This window comes from Equus asinus, chromosome 21 (assembly GCF_041296235.1).
Source record: "Equus asinus isolate D_3611 breed Donkey chromosome 21, EquAss-T2T_v2, whole genome shotgun sequence".
NCBI classification, from domain to species: domain Eukaryota; kingdom Metazoa; phylum Chordata; class Mammalia; order Perissodactyla; family Equidae; genus Equus; species Equus asinus.
This window is the reverse complement of record NC_091810.1, coordinates 16,879,533-16,903,879: the sequence shown is the minus strand read 5'-3', so window position 1 is coordinate 16,903,879 and position 24,347 is coordinate 16,879,533. Positions and strand designations below refer to the sequence as shown.

The 24,347-nt window shown below is 42.9% G+C and overlaps 1 protein-coding gene across 5 annotated transcripts in view; it reads right to left on the bottom strand.

Moving 5' to 3' along the window:
• TAMM41 (TAM41 mitochondrial translocator assembly and maintenance homolog) overlaps positions 1-24,347 on the bottom strand; it is a 52,592-nt gene that overhangs the window by 18,372 nt on the left and 9,873 nt on the right. For 4 of the 5 annotated variants that reach the window (XR_011496315.1, XM_014838386.3, XM_044754580.2 and 1 more), the window contains 2 exons: positions 20,242-20,392; positions 8,238-8,383 (listed from right to left, as the gene is read on the bottom strand). Coding sequence is in view for 4 of the 5 variants with exons in the window: in XM_014838386.3 (XP_014693872.2) it covers positions 8,238-8,383; positions 20,242-20,392 (297 nt within the window). In the remaining variant the exon portion in view is untranslated. The remainder of the gene's footprint in view (positions 1-8,237; positions 8,384-20,241; positions 20,393-24,347) is intronic. The other variant, XM_014838388.3, reaches the window with a different exon arrangement.

Sequence of the window (24,347 nt, the reverse complement as noted above, 5' to 3'; positions counted from 1 at the left end):
ATTATTGTATTGTTGTTGATGTCTTCTTTTAGTTCTATTAAGAGTTGCTTTACAAATTTTGGTGCTCCTGTGTTGGGTGCGTATATATTTATAAGTGTTATGTCTTCTTGGTGGAGAGTCCCTTTTATCATTATATACTGTCCCTCTTTATCTTTCTTTATCTGTTTTGCTTTGAAATCTACCTTGTCTGATATTAGTATAGCGACACCTGCTTTCTTTTGTTCATTATTAGCTTGGAGTATTGTTCTCCATCCCTTCACTCTGAGTCTGTGTTTGTCTTTGGGGCTGAGGTGTGTTTCCTGGAGGCAGCATATTGTTGGATCTTGTTCTTTGATCCATCCTGCCACTCTGTGTCTTTTGATTGGGGAGTTCAATCCATTTACATTTAGAGTGATTATTGAGATGTGGGGGCCTACCACTACCATTTTGTGTCTTGTTTTCTGGTTTTCTTCAGTTTCCTTTGTTTCTCGTCCCACGGTTTAATCTGTTCTGATGTAGAGCTGCTACTCTCTGTTGTTGTCCTTCTACTTATCTCCTCTGCTCTTGGTTTTGTAGCCCCTTTCCTTTTTTGGATTTTTCAGGAATGAGGGTTTTCCTGAGGATTTCCTGAAGAGGAGGTTTTGTGGCAATGAACTCCCTTAATTTTTGTTTATCTGGGAAAGTTTTTATTTCTCCATCGTATTTGAAGGATATTTTCGCTGGGTAGAGAATTCTCGGCTGTAGATTTTTGTCCTTCAGATTTTTGAATATATCATTCCACTCTCTTCTAGCCTGTAAAGTTTCTGCTGAGAAATCTGCTGATAGCCTGATGGGGGTTCCTTTGTAGGTTAGTTTCTTTTGCCTGGCTGTCCTTAGTATTTTCTCCTTGTCGTTGACTTTTGCTAGCTTCACTACTATATGCCGTGCAGTTGGTCTTCTTGCATTGATAAAGTTTGGAGATCTATTGGCTTCTGTCACCTGAAGATCCATCTCTCTCACCAGATTTGGGAACTTCTCAGCCATTATTTCTTTGAATAGGCTTTCTGCCCCTTTCTCCTTCTCTTCTCCCTTTGGTATACCTATAATCCTTACGTTGCATCTCCTAATTGTGTCTGATAATTCTCGGAGAGTTTCTTCATTTCTTTTTAGTCTTGCTTCTCTCTCCTCCTCTGCCTGCAGCAATTCTATATTGCCATCTTCCAAATTGCTAATTCTTTCCTCCATATTATCGGCCCTACTGTTCAGAGCATCTAGATTTTTCTTAATCTCCTCTATTGTGTTCTTCATTTCCAATATTTCTGTTTGGTTCTTCTTTATCGTATCAAACTCTTTTGTGACATAGCTCCTGAACTCGTTGAGTTGTCGGTCAGAATTCTCTCTTAACTCATTGAGAATTTTAATGATGGCTGTTTTGAAGTCATCATCATTTAGGTTATATATCTCATTTTCTTTGGGATTGTTTTCTGTGTATTTGTTACTTTCTTTCTGTTCTGGAGATTTAATGTATTTTTTCATATTGCTTGATGTTGTTGATTTGTGCCTCCACATGGAGATAGAGTTTAGTTGCTCCTTTCACTTGTTTCAGCTGCTGCGGTGGGGGAGCAGCTGTTTATACTGCATCAACCAGGAACCCTGTCCGCAGTTGCTAACTGGGCCTGGGCCCCTCCTCGTAGCCACAGTGGCCCTTTGGATTCCCTCCTCTGCCGTGGGGGCCGTCACAGGGGGGCTTCAGGCTGCTGGTGCCTACTGTTGCAGCCCACCTAGATGTGCTCTCTCCTTAGGGTCTGCAACGGTGTTATGGGCTTTTCCAGCGGCCAGGGGTGGGATCACTTATATTTGTCGCTCCGTTGCTGTCGGCACCCACAAAATCTCACTTGTCCTCTATGGGTCGCAGGAGAGCTATTGGCATCTTCTACAGTCTGTGGTTAGTTCACCTAGCTATGCTGCTTTTGCCCTGGGGTCTTCCAGCCTTGTGGCTGGCGGATGGGTGCCTTCTACTGGTGCTGTGCAGAGGCTTTCCCTAAGGCTGCTGTGAGCCTGTAGGGTTTCCCCCTAGGCTACGAAGCTGGGACTCTGGAACTCACCCCAGCCCCAGTCCTCTCCGAGATCTCCGGCTATCCCTAGTCCCACGGGGCAGGCAACGGCAGCTGGGGGTCGCCCCGCCCTCTGGGATTCTCTCCGGGCCTCTCCCGGAACCGTGAATGCTGGGTGTGGCCCCTCTGCTAATGGCAGACAGAGAGCTTTGTCTGCTGCCCGGGCAGAACTCCGAGGCTTCCCCTCCGGGTCGCAGAGCTGGCCTTTGAAACTTCCCCCAGCCCCAGTCCTCTCCGAGATCTCCGGCAATCCCTAGTCCCACGGGGCGGGCAACGGCAGCTGGGGGTCGCCCCACCCTCTGGGATTCTCTCCGGGCCTCTCCCGGAGCCGTGAATGCTGGGCGTGGCCCCTCTGCTAATGGGAGACAGAGAGTCTTGTCTGCTGCCCGGGCGGAACTCCGGCGCTTCCCCTCCGGGTCGCAGAGCCGGCCTTTGAAACTTCCCCCAGCCCCGGTCCTCAGACCATTTTTCAAGTGATATAAAGTGATGCCAGGTTTGTGAGGGGCTCAGCGCAGAAAAGAGCTCTGTAACAGATCCAGGCAGTAGTGTAAGCAGTCCTGACACTTAGGTCACGTAACTGTGTAAACTTCATGGCACTAACGGCATCCTCAGTGTAGAAAGAAGCCATGGGAAACTCCCAGCAGGAGAATTACACTGTAGACTGCTGAGATTCTGGAGCAAGGCCACGCCATCTGCTGTAAAGAACCAGATACCAACTGAAATCAGCTCCTAAATACTAGACCCTGGTAGACATGGACCTTTTAACCATGGGACATCAAATGACCATGAATCAAGAACTGTCCATCATGAGCTGGGATCTGGAAGATTCACCAAGTCATAAGGTCAGGCAGGCTCAATAGCAATCTACTGTAAGATGGAAGAGGGACACCAACACTGGACATGAGCAAGGCCAGTGGGCACAAGTAAGGTGCACAAGCAGGAAACCTAGACCCCCATAATATCCACTACGCGCTGAGACACCAGTGCATTCTGTTCTACTTCTCCATTGGCTCATGTACATGGCTACATGCAGGAGGATAAAGGACAAGCTTACTTCATGGATGATTTGGCTTGGTATGTACAAGCTGAAAATGATGCCTTCTAGCCTCTCTCAGGGATAGCTCTGAAAGACACTGATGAGGGGAAATCCTCCCAATGGGTATGCTTCAAGTGGTACACCTGGTCATTCACTTCACATGGAAATAGCGGCCCAAGGTAAGAATATAGAACGACTCATGGGGAGTGGAGAATGGTTCACTGGTTGGTTAGGGCCTGAAGAAACAAAGATTGGAAGACTGAAGACAAAGAATTTGGGGGAAGAGGCATGTGGATGGATCTACGGGAGGGGGCACAAAGTGTGACAATCTTTGTATGCTGATGTCCATCAGAGAGCATCCATCACAGAGGAAGCAACAACAACCAAAAGAGCAATTCAGCCAGTTGATTCAACAACGCATCCTAGTGCTGGCACAAGGGCTCATAAAAGAAGTAGCCATGGTGGCAGGGACAGAGGTCCTATCTAGGTCCAATATCATGGACATCTACTCACCAAGGCTAACTTAGCTACTGCTGTTGCTGAAAGTCTATCTTGACAGCAACAGAGGCCAATGCTGAGATCCTAATAAAAGGACCATCTCGAGACTAACCAGCCACTTGGACTACACTGGACCCCTTCCACCTGGGAAGGGGCAGCAATTCATCTTGAATGGAAGTGACAACATATTCTGAGCATGGGTTTGCCTTTTCTGCCCGCAGGACCTAGCCAGTACCATTGTACAGGGCTTACAGAATGTTTGATTCACTGACATGGTTGGATCATGGAACATCACTTATGGGGCCCACTTTAGAGCAAAGGAGGTGCAGAGGTGCAGCAACGGACACAGGAGCATGGCTCCACTGTTCATACCACATACTGCACCAAAGCTGCCAGCCTGGTAAAGCAGTAGTTCTCAAAGGGGGGAAATTTTTGGCCCCCACCACAAAGAATTATCCAGCCTAAAATGTCAGTAGTGCCACTGTTGAAAAACTCTATGATAGAGCAATGAAGAACAGCTGAGGCACCAGCTTGGCGATGACACCCTGTGAGAATAGGGGGGCATTATGTCCTAAATTAATGACTGTTATACAGTACTATGTTCCCAATTGGTAGAACACGTGGATCTGGGAACCAAGGGGTGCAAGGAGAACGGCCCTTGCTTACCGTCATTCCCAGTGACCCACTTGGGAAATCTGTGCCTCCCATCTCCACAACTTTAGGACTGTGAGTCTAGAGGTCCTAGTTCCCAGAGGAGGAATGCTTCTCCTACAAGCATCCTATTAAACTTCAAGCTATGACTGCCACCCAATCACTTTAGAATCCCATGCCAAAAGTCTAGCAGACAAAGAAATGAGTCACCATGTTGGCAGAAGTGATTGACCTTGATCATCAGGAGGGGGGGCTGCTGATACATCTCTTAGTACACCTTGCCCACTTTTGATGGTAAATGGAAAGTACAGTAGCCACAGCCTGAGACAGACATGGTGAGCAGGGTCTTAGAGTCCTTAGCAATGTTGACCTGGGCCACCTCAACTAGATCAGCAGAAGTGCTAGACGAGGGTGAGGGGAATTTAGGATGGGTAGCAGACGAGGGAGAAGATAACCAGTTGCAGCCTCAAGACCAGATGCAGTGCTGGGAACTGTAGCTTAGCCCACAAATTTTATTCTTGTAAGTTTCCCCAGAGTAAGAAATCAATTAGAACCTAGATCGTGCAGGCTTTTGCAGGCCATAGTGAGGAATGTGGAAAAGTTCATCTCCATAGTTAATCGAAATTCCCAGTCCTTTTCCCTTGCTCAGTTTCTAGAAAGTTGGCAGGTAGGCACATTACCCTGCCCCATCCTCTAGCTAGGGGGTAAATGATGTCTCTCAGGAGAAATTCTACAGACACTGACACTGGGGTCTTTCAATAAAACAGCTAGGTCCTTGCCCCATAATCCTATAGTGAAGGCCACCAGATGACAAGCCCTATCCATCACAAAGGACTTCCAGCCTGCGTTTTTAAAAAGTGCCTTGCTCTTTAAAAACAAGCCACAAAGGACATCCAAATATTTGAGCAAAGCCTCTAACATAACAGATGAAAGTGAATCAACAGAAAAAAGGAACTAAGAGAAACAGAGACAATGTAGAGAGCAAGAAAAAAATTTCAAAAATTATAATAAAGATCATTAAAGAGATGAAAGATAATACACTCATAAAACAAGAATAGGATGCTATAAAAAAGAAGAAGCAGAGGAAATTAAAAATTCAATACAAGTGTTAGAAGATCAATTTGAAAAATTCTCCTGGAAAGCAGAACAGAAAAAAACAAAGAAACAGGAAAGAGAAAAAAAATAAAGATAAAATCAATCAAACCAGGAGGTCCAATAACCAACTAACAGGAATTCCAGAAAGGACCACCAAAGAAAATGGATATGAAGAAATTATTACAGAAATAATAAAATAAAATTTCCCTGAGTTCAGGCTCCTGAATCTCCAGACTGAAAAGGCTCCTGAAATGCCAGAATAATAAATGAAAAGCAGAGACAAAGACAAAGGCAAATCATCATGAAATTTAAGGACAATGGAAAAAAAGAGACGATCCTAAATACATCAGAGATAAAAAGGTCACATCCAGGGGGCAAGGAATCTGACTGTCGTTGGACTTTTTAATGCAACACTAGAAACTAGAAGAAATGAAGCCGTGACTTAGCAACTCAGAGGGAAAATTATCTCCAACCCAGAACGTGATATCCAGCCCGAACTAGTAAGCAGTATGAGGGCAGAATTTTCAGACTGACATGGTCTCAAAAAATTTACCTCCTTACAACCTATGCTAGGAAGGTACTACAAGGCATGTACCTCATCAAAATTAAAGTGTGAACCATGAGAGAGGGAAAAATCCAGAAACTCAAAAACTAGCAAAGGAGAAAGGCAAAGAAACTCTCAGGGTGATAATGAAAGGAAGTTCCAGGAGAAGAGCCGTGCAGCATCCTGGAAAACCACCAGGCGGAAAGGAACAGGGGACAGAGGGCTCCAGGAAGAAGGTCCCCAAGAAAAACAAGAAACAGAAAACATTTGATGTGTTTGTCTACAATGGGAGAAATTTTACAGTTTTCTAAGAACATTTGAGGATGAATTAGTTATAGGTACGCAGACAACTAAGCAAGTGAAAAAATCAAACAATTATTAACTCCAAGAAAAACAAAGTTGTACAGGAATTTCATAGTAGTATATCTCAGCAAGGAAAAAAAGTAAGTTGTCGTAATAAAGCAAATACTGATTATTAACTCAACCAAAAATTATGAAATAACATGGAGCAAGAGGCGGTGAGGTGGGAGGGGAAGAGTGTACGTGTGTGTCCGTGAGTGTGTATGTTGATGGGGGTGGCACAAGAGAGTAAAAAATCCTCATCTTCCATAGAAAGGTGACAAAAATAAAGTATAAAATCAGAAAAAATCAGTAACTAACAGTCAAATCATATCACAGTCACACATTGCTTAATGATGGGGATATGTCCTGAGAAATGTGTCATCAGGCGATTTCGTCGTTATGCCAACATCACAGAGTGCACTTACACAAACCTAGATGGTACAGCCCACTACACACCTAGGCTACCTGGTACTGATCTTATGGGACCACTGCTGTACATGTGGTCCATCACTGACCGAAACGTCGTTATGTAGCACATAGCTGCATTTAGAAACATGGAGGTAAATATCAGAAGAATCAGCCAATGAGATGAAAGCAGGTCCTCTGGGAAGTAGCACTGAGATCTAAGAAGGTGCACAGCAGGGAACTCTACTTTTTGTTATAAATATTAAGGTAACTTTTATTTTTTAAACCACGTGAATGCATTATTTTGAGAAAAAGCAAAAATTAAAAACAAAATACCTCCACCTGAAGCAAACATGGCAAAAATCTGTTAAACTGAGTGGTGGCTATTTTGGGCATTCACGGGCTTGTCTATTCTTATGTTTAAAATAATTTATATTATTTATTTATTTATTTTATTTTACTTTTTATTTAATTTGTTTTTAATTTCTATTTTTTAAAGTTCCCTTTCAGTTCTAGAAATTCCAGTAATTTGTTATTCAATTTAACTTAAGTTGCCCCTAGTACGTGGAAGAGGAAGAGCATAAAAAAAGTAAAATACAGTGTTCTTTATGTTAAAGATTAATAAAACTGGTTTCTATAGTGTAAAAAAATCTTAAATCTGAATTATTTTTCTCAAAAGAAAGGTTCCTTGATTTTTATTTTCAAATATTTAACATTATTTTTAAAAATTTTTATTTATTCATTCTTTTTTGAGGAAGATTAGCCCTGAGTTAACATCTACCGCCAATTCTCCTCTTTTTGTTGAGGAAGACTGGCCCTGAGCTAACGGCTGTGCCCATCTTCCTCTATTTTATATGTAGGACGCCTGCCACAGCATGGCGTGCCAAGCAGTGCATAGGTCTGCACCCGGGATCTGAACTGGTGAACTCCAGGCCGCCAAAGTGGAACACTTGAGCTTAACCTCTGTGCCACCGGGCCGACCCCTAATACTATTATTTTTTAAAATACCTTGAAAGAAAGTTTTATTTGAAATAGCAAAAGACACGACAAACATACAAGTCGGGAAAAAAACAAGCTTCAGAATAATACGTGTGAGTCCATTTATGTAAAACAAAACCAAACAAAAAAGACTAAACTGTTTCATACATGTGTATATGAATAAGTATATGCAAAAGTGCATGCAAAAAGACCTGGAAAAATATACGCCACACTGTCAATAAGGTTACCTCTGGGGAGGTAAATGGGATTGGAGATGGAAAGAAGGTAATCTGAGAGTTTATTTTCACTTGTTTCTGATTGGTAATTAATACGCATAGTAAGACTTTCAAATGGCAAAAGATATACATGGTGAAGACAAGTCCCTCTCCCCGTCAGCCCCTGGTTCCCTTCTCCAAGGGCAGGCTCCTATTACTAGTTTCTTGGGTTACCTTTTAGCATTATTCCAAATACACAGAAGAATATGTTTACGTACAAGCCTAACTTTTTAGACTATAAATATGACCACACTAGTCCCACTGCTCTACCTCTGCTTTTTCCCTTAAAATAGGTCTTGCCGTAGAAACAAGATGCATTTCATTTTTCACACACAGTTTACCTCCAGTCTGCCTTGCTGGATTTTGTACACCACCTGGGGATTCTCCTGCAGTATGCTGCCATAGAGCTCACGAAAGTGGGCCATGTTGGGCTTCACAATATGCAACACTTTTGCCTTATCCTCTCCAACCACCATCCGAAAGTCGCCTGGTTAAAACAAACGGGAAAACAAATTTTCCATTGAGAATCCACATTCTGTCCCATGAACTGGTTCTGCACTAGTCCAACCTGGCAGGATTCTTCACTCAAAACAGTTGCTTTGGGGCTGGCCCAGTGGTGCAGCGGTTAAGTGCACACGTTTCGCTTCGGCAGCCCGGGGTTCACCGGTTTGGATTCCGGGTGCGGACACGGCACCGCTTGGCAAGCCACGCTATGGTAGGCATCCCACATATGAAGTAGAGGAAAATGGGCACAGATGTTAGCTCAGAGCCAATCTTCCTCAGCAAAAAGAGGAGGATTGGCAGCAGATGTTAGCTCATGGCTGATCTTCCTCAAAAAAAAACCCCCAAAAAACAGTTGCTTTGCCTCCTTAAAACCATGAAGACATGACCCAAGGAACACAGGCAACTGGTTGGGGGAAGAGAAAGCCTCTCAAATTACAAAGCCTTTTATGCCCATTAAAATAGCATTACCTATGTACAAAAGGTAATCCTAGTAGAGAAGCTAACTTGTGTTTGTCTTCCCAATGCAGAAGCTTCTGCATTCATAAACTTCCATCTTGTGAACAAAACTCTGCCTGTGACCAACCACTTTAGGCGTGTCCTTGCGGCTGCTTACTCAGCTCAGCCCTGCCTGCTGTGCTTGCAGGAGGGCTTTGGAGGTGCTTTATGAATATAAACAACCTTACTATATTTGATAAGCGCAAGAGCAGTGAGTGTTAAGTCCTAGGAAGGAGAGGTTTACATAAGAAGAGGTTTACATTTAAGCTGAACTTGAAGGCAGATATAATGTTAAAAATTGCAAGAGGTGAGAAATGAGGAACTTTGAATAGAGCTGCAAAATAAAATAATTCTGAAGGACAGAGAGCAACTTTTGAAACAAATTTAAGGTGCCTGCCCTGCCTATGACATTGACAATCATCAGCAAGATCTGGGAGAAAAAGAGTGGTAAACCAAGAAAACCAGAGTGAATGCCTATTGTGCTAATGTTAATTCAGAAGAGGCTGGAGCCAAGGGAGGACCTCCCAGGGAGAGCCTGGGGATAGCAACGTGGCCTGGCCGGAACCTTTGTGGGACAGACAGGAAGCTGTCCAGGGGAGCAGTGAGGTGGCAAGTGTTGGCGGAGAGATACCCCAGCTGCTGAGGAATGTCCGGGGTCGAGGTGACGATACAATGTATCCTCCAAACTAGGTCACTTTTGAGGGTGAAGGGGGCTCCATGAATAATCACGCCAGGACGAGTACAAACTGGACAAAGCAGGACACACGGTTACCCTTGCCGATTTTTCTTCTCTGAAGAAGGGAAGGCATCACTGAGATGATTACCTGGCACAACAGATTTTCCTAGAGCAAACTGTTGGCTTGTTCTAGAAAAATAAGATACTCACAAGTATGTACTTGAATAAGGAATAAAATATGCTGGGTTTCTAAGCTTCAAAGGACCAACTTACACACAATTTGGTGAAAAGCAGCTGGGGACAGCAAGCTTCAAAAAAACAGACTTAGAAACAACTCCTGGACCCTGACCTTTGTGGCATGAGGTCTAACTGCTCAGGCAGCGAGCAGAAGCAAGCTCTGGTCATAACAGCTGCTCGAATATGGGTTGACAAACTAATGGCAAGCAATAGGATACTGGAGTATATGACGAAGCCATTTGGTGTAAACCTCATTCAGCCTGACCTTGTTTCTTCCAAAAGGGCCTAAAGTGGCCGGTGAGCATACACCCTCTATCTGCTTTAAGCATTTGCTAAGTCCCAAAGACAAGAACAAATGGCCTTAAGATAAAGATGCAACTTCCCCCACAATGGCATTTCCTTAAGGATAAGCATCTCTCCCTAGGCTAGGAACTGATTGCTGCGCCCACCCTGTGACCACCCAGCTTGAGACAGCAGCCCTGCTACCTGCTGTGTGAATCACTGTGCTGTGCTGGCTAGGCAATCTTGTGACTGTTGTAAAAGGGACATTCCTATTATATGTGATGCATGCTCTTTGTTCCAGGATGGTATATAAGCACTCTCTACACCCCACTTCTTTGGTGCCCTTCCTTCCTTGGGGAAGGCAGGCCCTGGGCTAAGCCAGTCCTCAGATGTGGCTCATGATAAACTCACCCCCATTTTGATTTACAAATTGGTTATGGATTATTTTCGTCAATAGGATGAACTTATTTTTTCATTCTTATTTTAAAGGGAAAGAGAGTTCCACAGTTAAACTCTGGGACGACTGCTAGTGAGGGTGTAGAGAAACTGGTCCTTTCACATAATGCTGTTGACATCATTAACTGCTAAAATCCTTCTGGAAAGTGGGGAATGAAGAAACCTCATGTCTGGAGAGAAGCCCAAAGAAATAAACCCAAAGAGAGGTTAAGAGGAAACGTTCACTGGTGTCTGGTAAGTGCCAGGCGCCGTCCCAAGTGCTTTGTGCTATCACCTCATTCTGTCCACACAGCCATCCTCTCAGGTACATGCCATCCTATCCCCATTTAGCATCAAGGCAACAAAGACACAGACATGAAGTAACCTGCCTAAGACTTCCCAGGAAGTAAGCGAATACGCTACACACACACAACTAACCACTGAAGCACGATTTCTAATACTGAAATACTGCAAGCAACCCAACAAAAGGGGAACGGATAAGCTAGGACAGTATACCCATAACCTACCACAGAACAGTGTGTAACCATTAAAAATTACAGTGGGGCCAGCTCTGTGGCCAAGTGGTTAAGTTCACACACTCTGCTTCGGTGGCCAGGGGTTGGCCAGTTCGGATCCTGGCCAGGGACCTACACACCACTCATCAAGCCATGCTGTGGCAGCATCCCACACAGAAGAACTAGAATGACCTACAACTAAGATATACAACTATGTACCGGGCTTTGGGGAGCAAAAAAAAAAGAGGAAGACTGACAGATGTTAGCTCAGGGCCAACATTCCTCACCAAGAAGCATACTTAAAAGAAAGAAATGGAAATGGGTGCTAATATGATCCCATTTTAGAAAAAAAAATTACAGTAATCACACACAGCAAGATGGAAAATGATCATATAACAACATACAGTTAAGAAACCAGGATACAAAAGTACAAGAAAACAACTTTGTAAAAAAACAGGAAAAACAAGACAAAGGGACTATATAAAAATAGGTATTTTTGCTCTAATAAGATACACATTTATTGTGGCCTTTTTTATGTGTATGCTTTACACTTACTATCTCATTCAGTGCGGGCAAAGCCTCATAAAGGAGGTCCTAATTATTCCCAATTTTGCAGATGAGGAGATGAAGTGCAAAGTAACCTGTCCACGGTCCAGCCATCCTCTCAGAATCAGAGAAGTGACATCTTAGGTGACTAGTTTTCCTCTGTCATTTCCCTCACTTCCGTAATGGTGGCATATTACTTCTAGCATTTTTAAATAAATTCACAGGATGCACAGACATGATGTCTTGGCAAATGTGAGTGGAAAGGCAGCTGGGTTACCCTTCAGTTGTGTAAGTCCTTATATTTTTATTTAGAGCCTATAAATGGATTCCATGAATCCCTGAAGGGATGAAATGTCATCAAACTCGGAATCGAACCTTGCCGGCTCTGAAGTGAAAGATCAATTTGCAGCACTGTGGAGTTCTAAATATTTGGGTCATTTCCCCTCTTTCTATATGTTCAACAAACAAAAAGTTCTTATATTTTAGATGGTAACTTTCCGAGAGAGGGACGGTATTTTAATGTAAAAGCAAACGAATCCAAATCCTCTCCAAAAGAACACGCTATGATTGAAGGGCTTGGAAAATACTATGGACTCTGAGAACAAGGACGGGCTTATTCACCTCTGCATCCCCAGCCCCTTGTGTACTGCCTGGCACATGGAAGACACGTCAATAAATGCCTGCGGAATTGAATTTCTCCAACCGCTCTGCAGCAGAACCAGTGTGGCCACAGGGAATAGCAAAGCAAATGGGCTTATTACCCGCTTCTTCAGAACAAAATGAATAAAATTGTAGGCACAGCATGAACCAGCAACTGATCATAAGAATGAATTTTTCCTACCTCCAGAGATATATTTGCAACAAAACACAGGGATTGAGAAAAGCAACGGTGACTTTTACTTTATACCTCTACTGATGGGTTTAACTCTTGACTGCTCAAGGCAGAGAACTGCCAGTCTAACACAATGGGGAACCAAAAGGGTAATCGCTGTTGACTTTGAAAACAGACAAACTCAAAGGCTTGGAGACCATCTGTAGCTGTCCTGCTCTGTGACTCCGGCATGCCGCCAGTGGTCGGGGCCTCACTATGAACACACGGATGTGAGGGACGAGTAGTCAGTGGAAAGGCTTTCAAGTCTGGCAATGTCCAACGGTGCCTGGAGTCAAGTCACTTACCTTCCTGAGTCAATTTCCTTCTCTGTAAAATGGCTGTAACAATCATACTAACCTCACAAGGTTGCTTTTAGATAGAGATTAGTTAAAGTATTAGAGGATGCTTTGTAAACTGTAAAGTGGAAATTATTGTTGTTATGATGTGTATTTGGGATGGGCAAAAGATGGAGGGTACAGGAAGCCCTGAGACTTTGAAGATGATGACTGGCTCACTCTTTTCCTCTTTTGTTTTTTTTTTTAAAGATTTTATTTTCCTTCTTCTCCCCAAAGCCCCCCAGTACATAGTTGTATATTTTTAGTTGTGGGTCCTAGTTGTGGCGTATGGAATGTCATCTCAGCGTGGCCTGATGAGCGGTGCCATGTCCACGCCCAGGATACGAACCAGCAAAACCCTGGGCTGCCAAAGCAGAGTGTGCGAACTTAACCCCTCAGCCACAGGGCGGCCCCACCCTCTTAAACTAACTGAAATAGTGCTGCCATCTCAGTCCAATAAATATTTGGGTAGCTACTATGTTCTAGGAGCTGTACTAGACAGTGGAGAAACAAAGATATAGGCCCTACCTCAGGCAGCAAGTGACATGAAAACAGATCATTTCAGTGCAGGTTCCAGAAGTGGGTATTTCTTATGTGGTAACGTTTAAGAACAGTAGGGCAAACTGGATGTTGATATGGCAAAATAATATTCATTTCTAAGTGTTTTTTTGAGAGATAACTCACATACCATAAAATTCACCCATGAAAAGTATATTCAGTGTTTTTTAGCTTATTTATAGGGTTATGTAACCATCTAATTTGAGAACATTTAAGCCTCCCTAAAAGAAACCCTGTACCTATTAGCATTCACTTCCCATCTCCCCCAACCTCTCTACCACCAGCTCGAGGCAAAGAGTAATCCACTTTCTGTCTATAGATTTGCCTATTCTGGACATTTTATATACATGGAATTGTACAATAAATGGTCTTTTATGACTTAGCATAATGTTTTCAAAGTTCATCACATTGTACCAGTACTTCATTCCTATTTATGGCTAAACAAAATTCCATTGTATGGATGCACCACATTTTATTTATCCACTCCTTTGATGGACATTTGGGTTGTTTCCACTTTTTGGCTATTTATTATGAATAATGCTGATATGAATGTTTGCTTACGAGTTCTCACATGGACACACATTCTCCTTTCTCTTGGGTAGATCCTAGGAGTAGAACTGCTGGGTCAAATGGTAACTCCATGTTTAATATTTTGAGGAACTGCCAGCCTGTTTTCCAAAGTGGCTGCACCATTTTACATTCACACCAGCAATTTATGATTAAGGCAGTATTTCCAGGGGGCAGTCTAATGTGCCATTCCAAACACATCCTCAAAAGTTATCTCCATGGCTGCAGAAAAGACACCATATCACACTCACCAACATGTGGACGAGAGTGAGATACGAATGAATGGTTGATGCACTTGGTGATACAAATTTGAATCACTTTTTCTTTTCCACACTTTAGAGAACACAAAATGGATGGGTGAAGGGAGGGATGGGTGGAATCAGCTTTACAATACTGGTTCAGGAAGGAACCAATATCACAATCATTCATCATTCATTTGTAAATAGTTACTGAGCACCTAGTATGTCTCAGGTACCACAGTTAGCATTGGGGTAAAGGGAGCAAAAGAAGACAAAAATTCCTGCCCTCTGCATTCCAGCAGTGGAACAAAGACCAAAGACACACACACACACACACACACACAAACAAACAGTATTCAAACAGCTGAAAGAGCTATAGAGAAAACACAAGCAGAGAAAGATGACAGAGTAGGAGGGTGAGCAACGTTGGTCCCTGGGAGAAGTGTCCCAGGTGAGAACCAGAAATGTCACCTGCCATGACAGACAGACCCTTGGTAGAACAGTGAAGGGTTACGAGCAAGGGTTCTAGGGGCCGGCCCCGTGGCCGAGTGGTGAAGTTCCTGTGCTCTGCTTCGGTGGCCCAGGGTTTCGCTGGTTCGAATTCTGGGCGCAGACATGGCACCGCTCATCAGGCCATGCTGAGGAGGCATACCACATGCTACAGCTAGAAGGACCCACAACTAAAAATATACAACTATGTACCTGGGTGCTTTGAGAGGGAAAAAGAAAAATAAAATCTTTGAAAAAAAAAAAAGAGCAAGGGATCTAGAACCAGATGCCTGTGTTCAAATCCTAGCTTGGCACTTACAAGTTACATGACACAGGGTAAGCTACTTAACTTCTCTGGCCTTTGGTATCCTCCAGTGTACAATGGAAGTGCTAACAGTAACTTGTTTATAAGTCTCAGGGATTACTTGAGAAAATACCTGTAAAACACTTAGAACAGTACCTGACACACAGTCAGTGTCCTTAAACGTTAGATGTTATTAATAACATCGCTTTAAAAGTGCTGCATTCTCAGAAATTAACAAGTGACTACTGGGTACAAAGAATTCCAATGAAAACTTCAGCAAAAGCCCAAGCATGCCAAGCATAGAGAAATATGCTTCCAGATTCCTGAAACAGTCAATCCCCAATATGCAGGTCAGCCAATGACACTGCTTGCAAGCTTTCAGATGGTATGACTGTCATGTAATAAATCTTAAGAGTTCTCACTCTAGAGAAAAAGTTTCTTCATTGGCTTCTACCAGGATCCAGAAATGGGGATGTTTACTCACACTTTGGAGTGCTGGCACCCATTTCTAATATTTTTCTCCAAGAATCACTCAACTGGCAACTTCCTCACTGCTTTGTCTTATTCCTAGAAGGAGCTGAGCCTGTGTTCAGACAATCTGGCACTGAAAGAAACCTACTCTCTCCTACAGGAGCATGTTGGAAGGCGTCCTGCATTCCTTAAGGACTGTAAAGGGCCAAATGAATCAGGCTGTCAAGCTTCAATCCACCTGATCTAAGTAATCCGCTAATTTTGACAGGAGTTATTTGTCAACATGTAACAAGTTTTATAACTCTTATAACTGAAAACATAATTCCACTTTGGAGAATATGTTCAAGGGAGTTAGTGGCCCCCTCACCCCCTTCCGCTACCGAAGTCATTTGTCCAAAGAGTTTCACAGCAGTGTCAGAAACAAACTAGTGATAAAGGAAGCCAACCTGAGTGTCCACCAACCACTGAAAGACTGGACAAATAATGGTGTCCCAACCCAAGGAAAACCTAAGCAGCCGACAACAATACACAATACTAGTAAGAAATAGCAACAGCAACCCTTTTCTGAGCACTACCTATCAATGAAGTAGGATGCTGGGGGCTTGGAAGAGTGCTTGGCATGGGAGACCCACGATTCTTTGCTAAATGAATAAAACTTTTCCCTGTTTTTGGTCTCTCTCCCTCCTGCACAGTGCTGGGAAAATTATCTTTCTACAACAACAAATCTTAGACCATCTTGCAATGCTTGAAACCTTCTATGACGCCTAGCTGTGTACAGGTTGTCAACTTCCAATGTCCTTTAACTTTGTATTCAAAGCCCTGCTCAACCTGGCCTGGGTCTAACCTCTTCTCCAAAATACCAGAAGCAGAGAAGTTAAATGGTTAAGAGCGTAGGCTAAAATTCCAGCCCTACCATCTACTAACCTACTGGACAAGTGACCTTAGACAGGTAATCTCCCTGGGCCTCAGTTTTCTCATCTGTAAAATGAGCGGTAATAGAGCACTCAAATCAAAGGGGTGTCACAAGGATAACAAAACTACTTATTACATCAAAAGCATTCAGAGTTGTTTCTGGCACACAATAATAAATGCCATTTCCTTCTGCCAAAAGCCATGAACTTCAGTCACCCCAGTCTGCCCCTTCTCCCTTAACAAGCCATGCTCTGAATCCCACAAGCCCGGGCCTTTTCCGCCCCTGTTGTTTTAAGTCTGTCACTGACTCACTGTGACTGTGTAAGTTCGTTAATGTGAATTTCCTTAGAGCAGAAATTACATCTTAATTCTTTAGAACGTATGGGATGCTGATTCACTTGATAAATGTTAAACCAGGATCATTACCTAAAATTAGTCATTTTAATAGTTTGTATTTACATAAGAAAGTTCAAAGTCACCCTTTAAAGTTCATTTGGTTTTCTTTTTCTGCTTACTTAAATACTGACTTCTAAGAATAACTGAAGGATTGGAAAGCTTTGCTCCTCCCCAATTTTGCAGGCTCTCATTTGCCACCTACTCCTTTCTCACCATCACTCACAACAATAATGCCATAAATCCTGACTCCAGGGCAGTCAAAGTGAGCCTTAAATACTGTATAAAATGTAAGGGGCTATTATTACTACTACTATTACTGCTTGCCTCTGCCAGTGTTTACCGGCAGGAACATGTCCAACAACACCGAGAGGGACTGCTTCCTCTGTCCCAGCCCTCCCCTGCCCCTACCTTTCCAGGGAGAAACGGTGAACTTCACAGGTTAAGGACAACATATTATCTCTCAACTGGAAACAGGTGGAAAATAAATGTCAAAGTTGCAAATGAAAATGAGATTGGTGGACAATTTGAAGTTTGGAATATTCTGAGGGCTTGGGAGGTTTGGGTGCTTTGTGGAAGGATAGAAACCAGTCAGTGCCGATACTGGGTTCTCAGAAGCCTAAGAAAGGCAGGAGGAAAGGCCTGTTTTTCAACACATCACCTGGGGCAAGTCTCATACCTAAGAAAGACAGTTACCTGCAGGGCCTAGATCCTTCCTGGCCTCGCTACTCTAGTCTAGTTCCATCACACTATGGACTAGACAACCATTAATCAGACCGTGCCCTGCCTTAGGAACACCTTCATACATAACGTCTCAATGGGAAAACATGTTCCGAGTTCTAAACAACTGGCTTAGAGAAGGCCTTTTGGAAAACGCCTCAGTCATAAGCTAGGGACTGCACAGAGTTGGAACTGGCTCCCTCTAGGGAGGATCTGCCAAGTATCGTGTCCTAAGTTTTACAGTAAAAAGAAGCCAACTTCACTGAAATGAGTAATGTAGGATACTTGGCCAAATTCTCAGATCCAAATCTGGGTTAAGCAATAAAAAACATAATGGCAAGAAAACAAGAGGAGACTGGATGACAAATGGGAGAGGCTGGAAGCTGAGAAAGCTGTAGTCAGACACACCGAAGTTTGAAACCAGGCTTGGAGGGAGCAACTCACTTTCCCCTACTGCTCTTTTCCCGACAGCCTGGGGCTGACTCCATATCACTACTGAGATCTCAGCTCAGGTATCTCAGATCCCTCAGAGGGCCTTCCCTGACTGTGCATTGTAAAGACAGCCCTGCCCTCATCCTGATTTATTTTCTTCTCTTTATAGCACTGAAATTACTTTATTGCTTCTTTATTGTCTGTCTCTCCTAAAAGAACATAAACTCCATGAGGAGTTTCACTCGTGTCCTGCTCACTAAGGTACACCTAGGCCTTGGCACAGTGTGGCACATGGAAGGCACACAATAAATATCTGGTGAATAAATAGGGCTGTTGTGTGAGGATTCAATGATGCAATAAACGATCTATCTATCTACTCACCTACCTACTGATCTGTGTCTGGTACAGTGTTACTACCCAGCAGCCCTTATTAAATGTTATAAAGGAAGCCAAACAGAAGATGACACTGCTAGGAGTCAGCAAGCATTCACTGATCAATTTGTATACGCCTCACAGCTCAGGATAAACCAGGAGCACAAAACACAGTGCTTCCAGGAGGCAAAGCAAAACTCCGCTAAAGACTGACAGCAGCCTGAACGCTAACTTAAAGTCTGCAAATAGGTAAAAGCAGTTATGTGAGTGGATAAACTTCTTCAGTCAATGTTCAGAATTTATACAGAACTCCTCGAATCCACCTAACACTATGCTGATGTTGATTACGTGGGAAAAAACAGAGGAGTGGCAGTGGGGTGGGAAAGCAGAGAACGGTTTGGCATCTTCTCCCACAAAGTCAATAAAAGGCTCCAGTCCATCAGCATTACATTTCTGTGAAATCTTACCCGTACAGGGATTCAGAAGAAGAGTATACTGCTTTTGCAATATTTTGAGCATAGAGTTCTTTGACTCATATATAAAAATTGAGAAAGAGGTATTTATTTAAGAAAGTGGTTTTCAACCTGTTTTTTAAATAGCAGAGTACTTTTGTGTAAATGAAATTTCACATGGGTCCTTAATACATTAAACAGATCAGCACAGCACTCGCCTGGTTGGAGCAAGGGTGAGGAAGGGTCTCCATCTTCTCAGCATTCCCCTCACCCTTGGAGGGAGCCCCTAACATCTCTGAGGAACACAACTGGTTTAAGGGGAAAGGGAAAGGAAGTCAGTATTTAGACAAGTAAGTAAACGAATGGGAAGAGGGGAAAGCTTTCCTTAACGCGGAGGAAGGGCGCAGCTGGAAGGTCATCGCTTTGCAACCATCACGGCAAGGACTGGTTCAAGCAAGAGTCATCAACGGATGCTCAACCCCAGGAGGGACAGTTTGATAAGAAGCAGCATATTCGCATGATGCTCAAATTTCTCCCCATAGATTGCTCAGAAGGGAGCTTGCGCTTATCAGGGCACAAACATCACTGGTCCGTAGACTTCAAAAATGTGAATGTCATGTAAGACAAAGAAAGGCTGTCTTTGTAAGACAAAGAAAAGCTGAAGAAGCGTTCCAGATTGCAAGATAAAAGAGACATGGTATCTAAATAGAATATATGATCCTTGACTGGACCATGTACTGGAGGGAAACAAATACTATAAAGGACATTACTGGGACAATAATTCGGAATACCGATCATCAATTTGATAAAAGTACTGTTATTGGTGTTAAACTTTCTGAATTTAATACTGTACTGTGGTTATGTAAGAGAATGTCCTTGTTCTTAGGAATCATATACAGAAGAATATGGTCTAACGGGGACATGCTATGTATGACCTACTCTCAAACAGTTGAGAAAGAAATACAGAATACAGCGTATTTACATATCCAGGGAGAGCAGTGGTTCTCAAAGTAGGATCCCTGGAGGATCATCAGCATCATCCAGGAACCTGCTAGAAATGCAAATTTTGGGGCTCCACCCCAGACCTGCTAAATCAGCTGCCTGGGGTGGGCCCAGGCGTCTGTTTTAACAAGCCTCCAGGGGATTCTGATACACACTAACATTTGAAAACCACTGATACAGAAAGAATGATAAAACAAAGGTGGTAAAATGTTAAAATTAGTAAATCTGGGGAAAGTGTAGAGAAGTATAGGGGAGTTTTCTGTATTATTATGGAAACTTTACTGAAAGTTTGAAATTGTTTCAAAATAAAAATTAACAACAATAAAAAGATTACCCCAGGGTACAGGGTACAGACGTGGAAAGGAAGAGGCCTTGGAGGCAAATCACGGGGCTCTCTGCCGTAACCTACGCAGGAAGTGATGGGATCAGAACCAAGGCTGCTGCAACTCCAGTGTAGGCTGAGGAGGCGGGATGTCTGCACGGCTCTCAAACAGCAGATCTCCTTCTTGCAGAAAATATGGGCATCAAACCTACTAACCTGAATAGGAGAGTCCGGCAATTTCTAGGAAGAGGTCTTCTTCAGAAAAGCTTTCGGGGAGCATGAGGAAAGCAGTGGTCACAGCACTCCTGAGGTTCTTATCGAGGGCTGACCTAAGAGCAACATTCTCATTCATCGCTATGATTTTCACCTGAAAGAACCAGAACATTCAGAAGAAAAATTCCACAAGTGGACTGGTGCTCAAGCTCTGGGCTTACACACGCGCTGGAACTGTCCCAAACTCGAGCCCTGAAGATCCTGGAATACTAGGCCAGCTGATAGGAAATAGTTATTATTCGAATAAGTAATCCCAGAGTCTGTTCTATGCCAAAATCAGAGAAATCGTGACACAGGAAAGAAAACAAAATAAATATTTCTCTTAAATGAGGAAACTCTCCATGAGTTTTGAAAAAAAGAAGTCAGCACAAAAGAATAAATGTCTTTTGAGAAATTTAATATTTTTTTATTTTATAATTTCATTGTTCTTCACTTAATTTTATGATGGACAAAGGCATTTTACTTCTTTTTTTTTTTTTGAGGAAGATTATCCCTGAGCTAACTGCCGCCAATCCTCTTCTTTTTGCTGAGGAAGGCTGGCCTTGAGCTAACATCCATGCCCATCTTCCTCTACTTTATATGTGGGACGCCTACCACAGCACGGCTTGCCAAGCAGTGCCATGTCTGCACCCGGGATCCAAACCAGCAAACCCTGGGCCGCCGAAGCGGAACGTACGCTCTTAACCGCTGTGCCACCAGGCCGGCCCCTACTTCTTTATTTAGAACACATCTCTGTTCTTATCCATACATAACCTGAGCAGTTCATGCTCTATTTAGAACTGATTTTGAACTTGACTAAGGAAAAAGGAAAGAAAATTAGCTACAGCACAAAGAACATAGGTTTTAGGGATAGGTATGGGCTCAAGTCCAGGTATTTACTAGCTGTGTGAATCTGGGCAAATTACTTAACTTCTCTGAACGTAAGTCCTCATCTATAAAATGGAGATAACAGGTGTGCATCAAAGAATTGTTATAAAGATGGAATGAGATAATAAATGTAAAGTGCCTAATGTACAGGTGAATGCCTTAATCAATAAAAAGGATTTTTCTCCTGAATACACAGCAGAAGCTACTGTCTTTGACTTTCCCCAAATCCATTAAAATACAAATTTCTCCAGTCTGCTCTGAGATTCTCAGTTTTAAAGAGTGCACTGTAGTTAAAAGAACGTGTTCAGGTCCCAGCTCCACCTCCTACTAGCTCTGTGACTATGGGCATAATTCCTTATCAGTAAAATGCGGCTCATGACAGAATCAAGCTCATAAGGTTGCCGGGAAAATTAAATGAGATATTGCATATGAACCCTTAGCTGAAATGAGCTTCCTTGTGTTTCCTGGTGCACAAGGCATGAGTTTCTCTGGCCCAAGGTTCTCTCCCCTTTAGTGAGCATCGGAATCACCTGGAGGGCTTGTTACAACATGTTAATATAGGCCCACCCTCCAGAGTGTCTGATTCAGGGGGCCTGGGTGAGGCCTGAAAATGTACATTTCTTACCAGTTCCCAGGTAATGTTGATGCTGCCGGTGCAGAGACCACATTGTGAGAACCCCTGCTCTAGGGTACAGACTTAGAAGCAGAATTGCCAAATTGCTCTCCGGAGTGGTTGTGCCAATTTGCACTCCTGCCATAATCTTTTTAAACCATCATGCTGCTTCTGACTGATTTTCTAAGCAAGGAAAGGGTCTAGAAGACCCTAATAAGGACTCCCATATATCTGAAATGTACCCACCATCTCTAAACCATTTAGTGCTATCACCAAATTTTCCTCTTAGTCTAGAAAATAGAGCTTAAGTTGCCTTTTGTCAAACAGGGATCATTTCTGACAAAATTAAGACGGCACATAAAAGAGACAAATATTGTGAGAAATTCCAAATTAAAATGTTATTAGCAAGGAAAGAGAAAGATGTATATCTCAAAGTAGTTTCTTCTCTTTTTTCTTAATTGTAAAAAGAAATATTATAAAACATAACTATTTTATAAATCAGACTTAAGACCCTAAATTCTATCTTTTATTTTTGTCCCTACTTTTTTTCTAAGGGAATATTTATAACATAAAAAACTCTCATATGGTAAGTCATGCTGATTTACTCAATACTACCACCTCCTCCCTCGTAATTACAAGGGCTTATTAGCTCTTAATTAAGCCTTTCAGCACTTGGGTGAGTTTAGTATTATTGCAATCATCTGCAGAAAGTAAAACCGAAGAGGAGCCCGGTAGCGTGACTTGCCCAAGGTTGCATCATGAGTTGATGGCAAAAATCAGGGTAACACCCTTATACTTGGCAAATCCAGCTCTAAATATTTTGAATTATTCTCACGCATTCAGTTAGGGATCTGTTCTGGTTAACTTTTTTTTTTTTAAAGATTTTTGTTTTTTTCCTTTTTTCTCCTCAAAGCCCCCCTGTACATAGTTGTATATTCTTCATTGTGGGTCCTTCTAGTTGCGGCATGTGGGACGCTGCCTCAGCGTGGTCTGATGAGCAGTGCCATGTCCGCGCCCAGGATTCGAACCAACGAAACACTGGGCCGCCTGCAGCGGAGCGCGCGAATTTAACCACTCGGCCACGGGGCCAGCCCCCTGTTCTGGTTAACTTTTTATCTTGAAAGATGATTAAAACAAATGGTGAAATCCTAAAGTAACTCCTATGTTTACGCCTTGAATAACTTCTCCAAACCTGTCTTCCATAAAGAATCATGGATCTAGGGGGCAACCTCCTCATCTGACTAACAGGGAAACTGAGGCACCAAGGATTAAAAGATTTCCCCACGAGAAGCAGTGGCTGGACGAGGACAAAGGTCCCTGATTTCTCCAGAGCTCCTTCCACAACCCTGTGAAGCCTCTTTACCTCCAGGTTCTCCTCAACAATTCTTCATCCTCTCTCTTTTTGGTGGCTTTACAGAAACTTAATGAAAACAGAAGCTATTCTGAGATGCTAACAAATCAAAGATGCAAAAAAAGAGTGAGTGCTTGGGAAAATTTTCCTATTTAACGAAATGCCATTTGTTCTCCAAGACAGTTGTTCTACTTAGGTTGTAAAACTAGCAGTCTGCTATTGAAGGTTAAGAGAGTGAAAATAAAAGCAGCCTCACTCAAAGGGAAACTGTCAATTCAGAAGACTCTGCCACTGTCCTGCTCTGGTTGTCCAGTGTGAGGTGAACCAGGAGCTGGTCTCAGCAACACTGCTATTTGTCGTTCAGAAAGAAAAGCCAGTGAACTCCTGGGACACTGCCAGAGAGGCCTGAGAGAAAAAGAAAGTCCTCAGATTTGTGAATAGCTGTTTGTATCTTACTGGGAATGCCCCGACCTAAACCGCACAGGCAGCATCAGCACGACTGCCAAGGGGAAAATCTTTACTGAGAGGAAGGGGCAACACTCGAGGGGACTTGCAAAAGCCCAACTCGAGAGATTTGTGAGTACCTTTCAAGACACAACAAGAGAAAGTCACTGTGGCTCTCTAACACAGGTCACAGGGAGAGAGAACTCGAATTGCAGAGTGAAGTCACAGTCACAAAGAACACAGCCCTACCTACTCTTCAAATACTCCACTAACCAATGACACTTCCGCAGACGTTTTCCATCACAAATGACCAAAAGGCTAATCTGCCCAAATGGTGTTGCTCGAGAGCCGAGAAAGAACAAGGAACATTAGAGCTGGATGAAAACTTACTAATTATCTACCTGGTGGACTGTGGGCTCTTCCAGGACACGCAATGTGGTGCTATTTTACTCCTTTGGCATACACAGAGGAGAAACTTTGTTGTCTTTTGAATAAGAAAATGAATGGCACAATCTTTGCATTTCAAAGGCTAGAGGCCCAAGGATTTGCTCACAGCTGGGCAGAGCCAAGACTAAGCAGCCAGGTTTTCCAACTCCCATACAGGGATCTTTTATACCATTGGGACTCTTCTATTCACAAAAGTAAATCAATAAAGCTACAATATAGTGATGGTTGCAAAACTGTGAATATACTGATAACCGTTGAATTGTACACTTTAAATGGTTGAAGTATGGTATGTGAATTATATCTCAATAAAGCAATTATTTAGAAAAG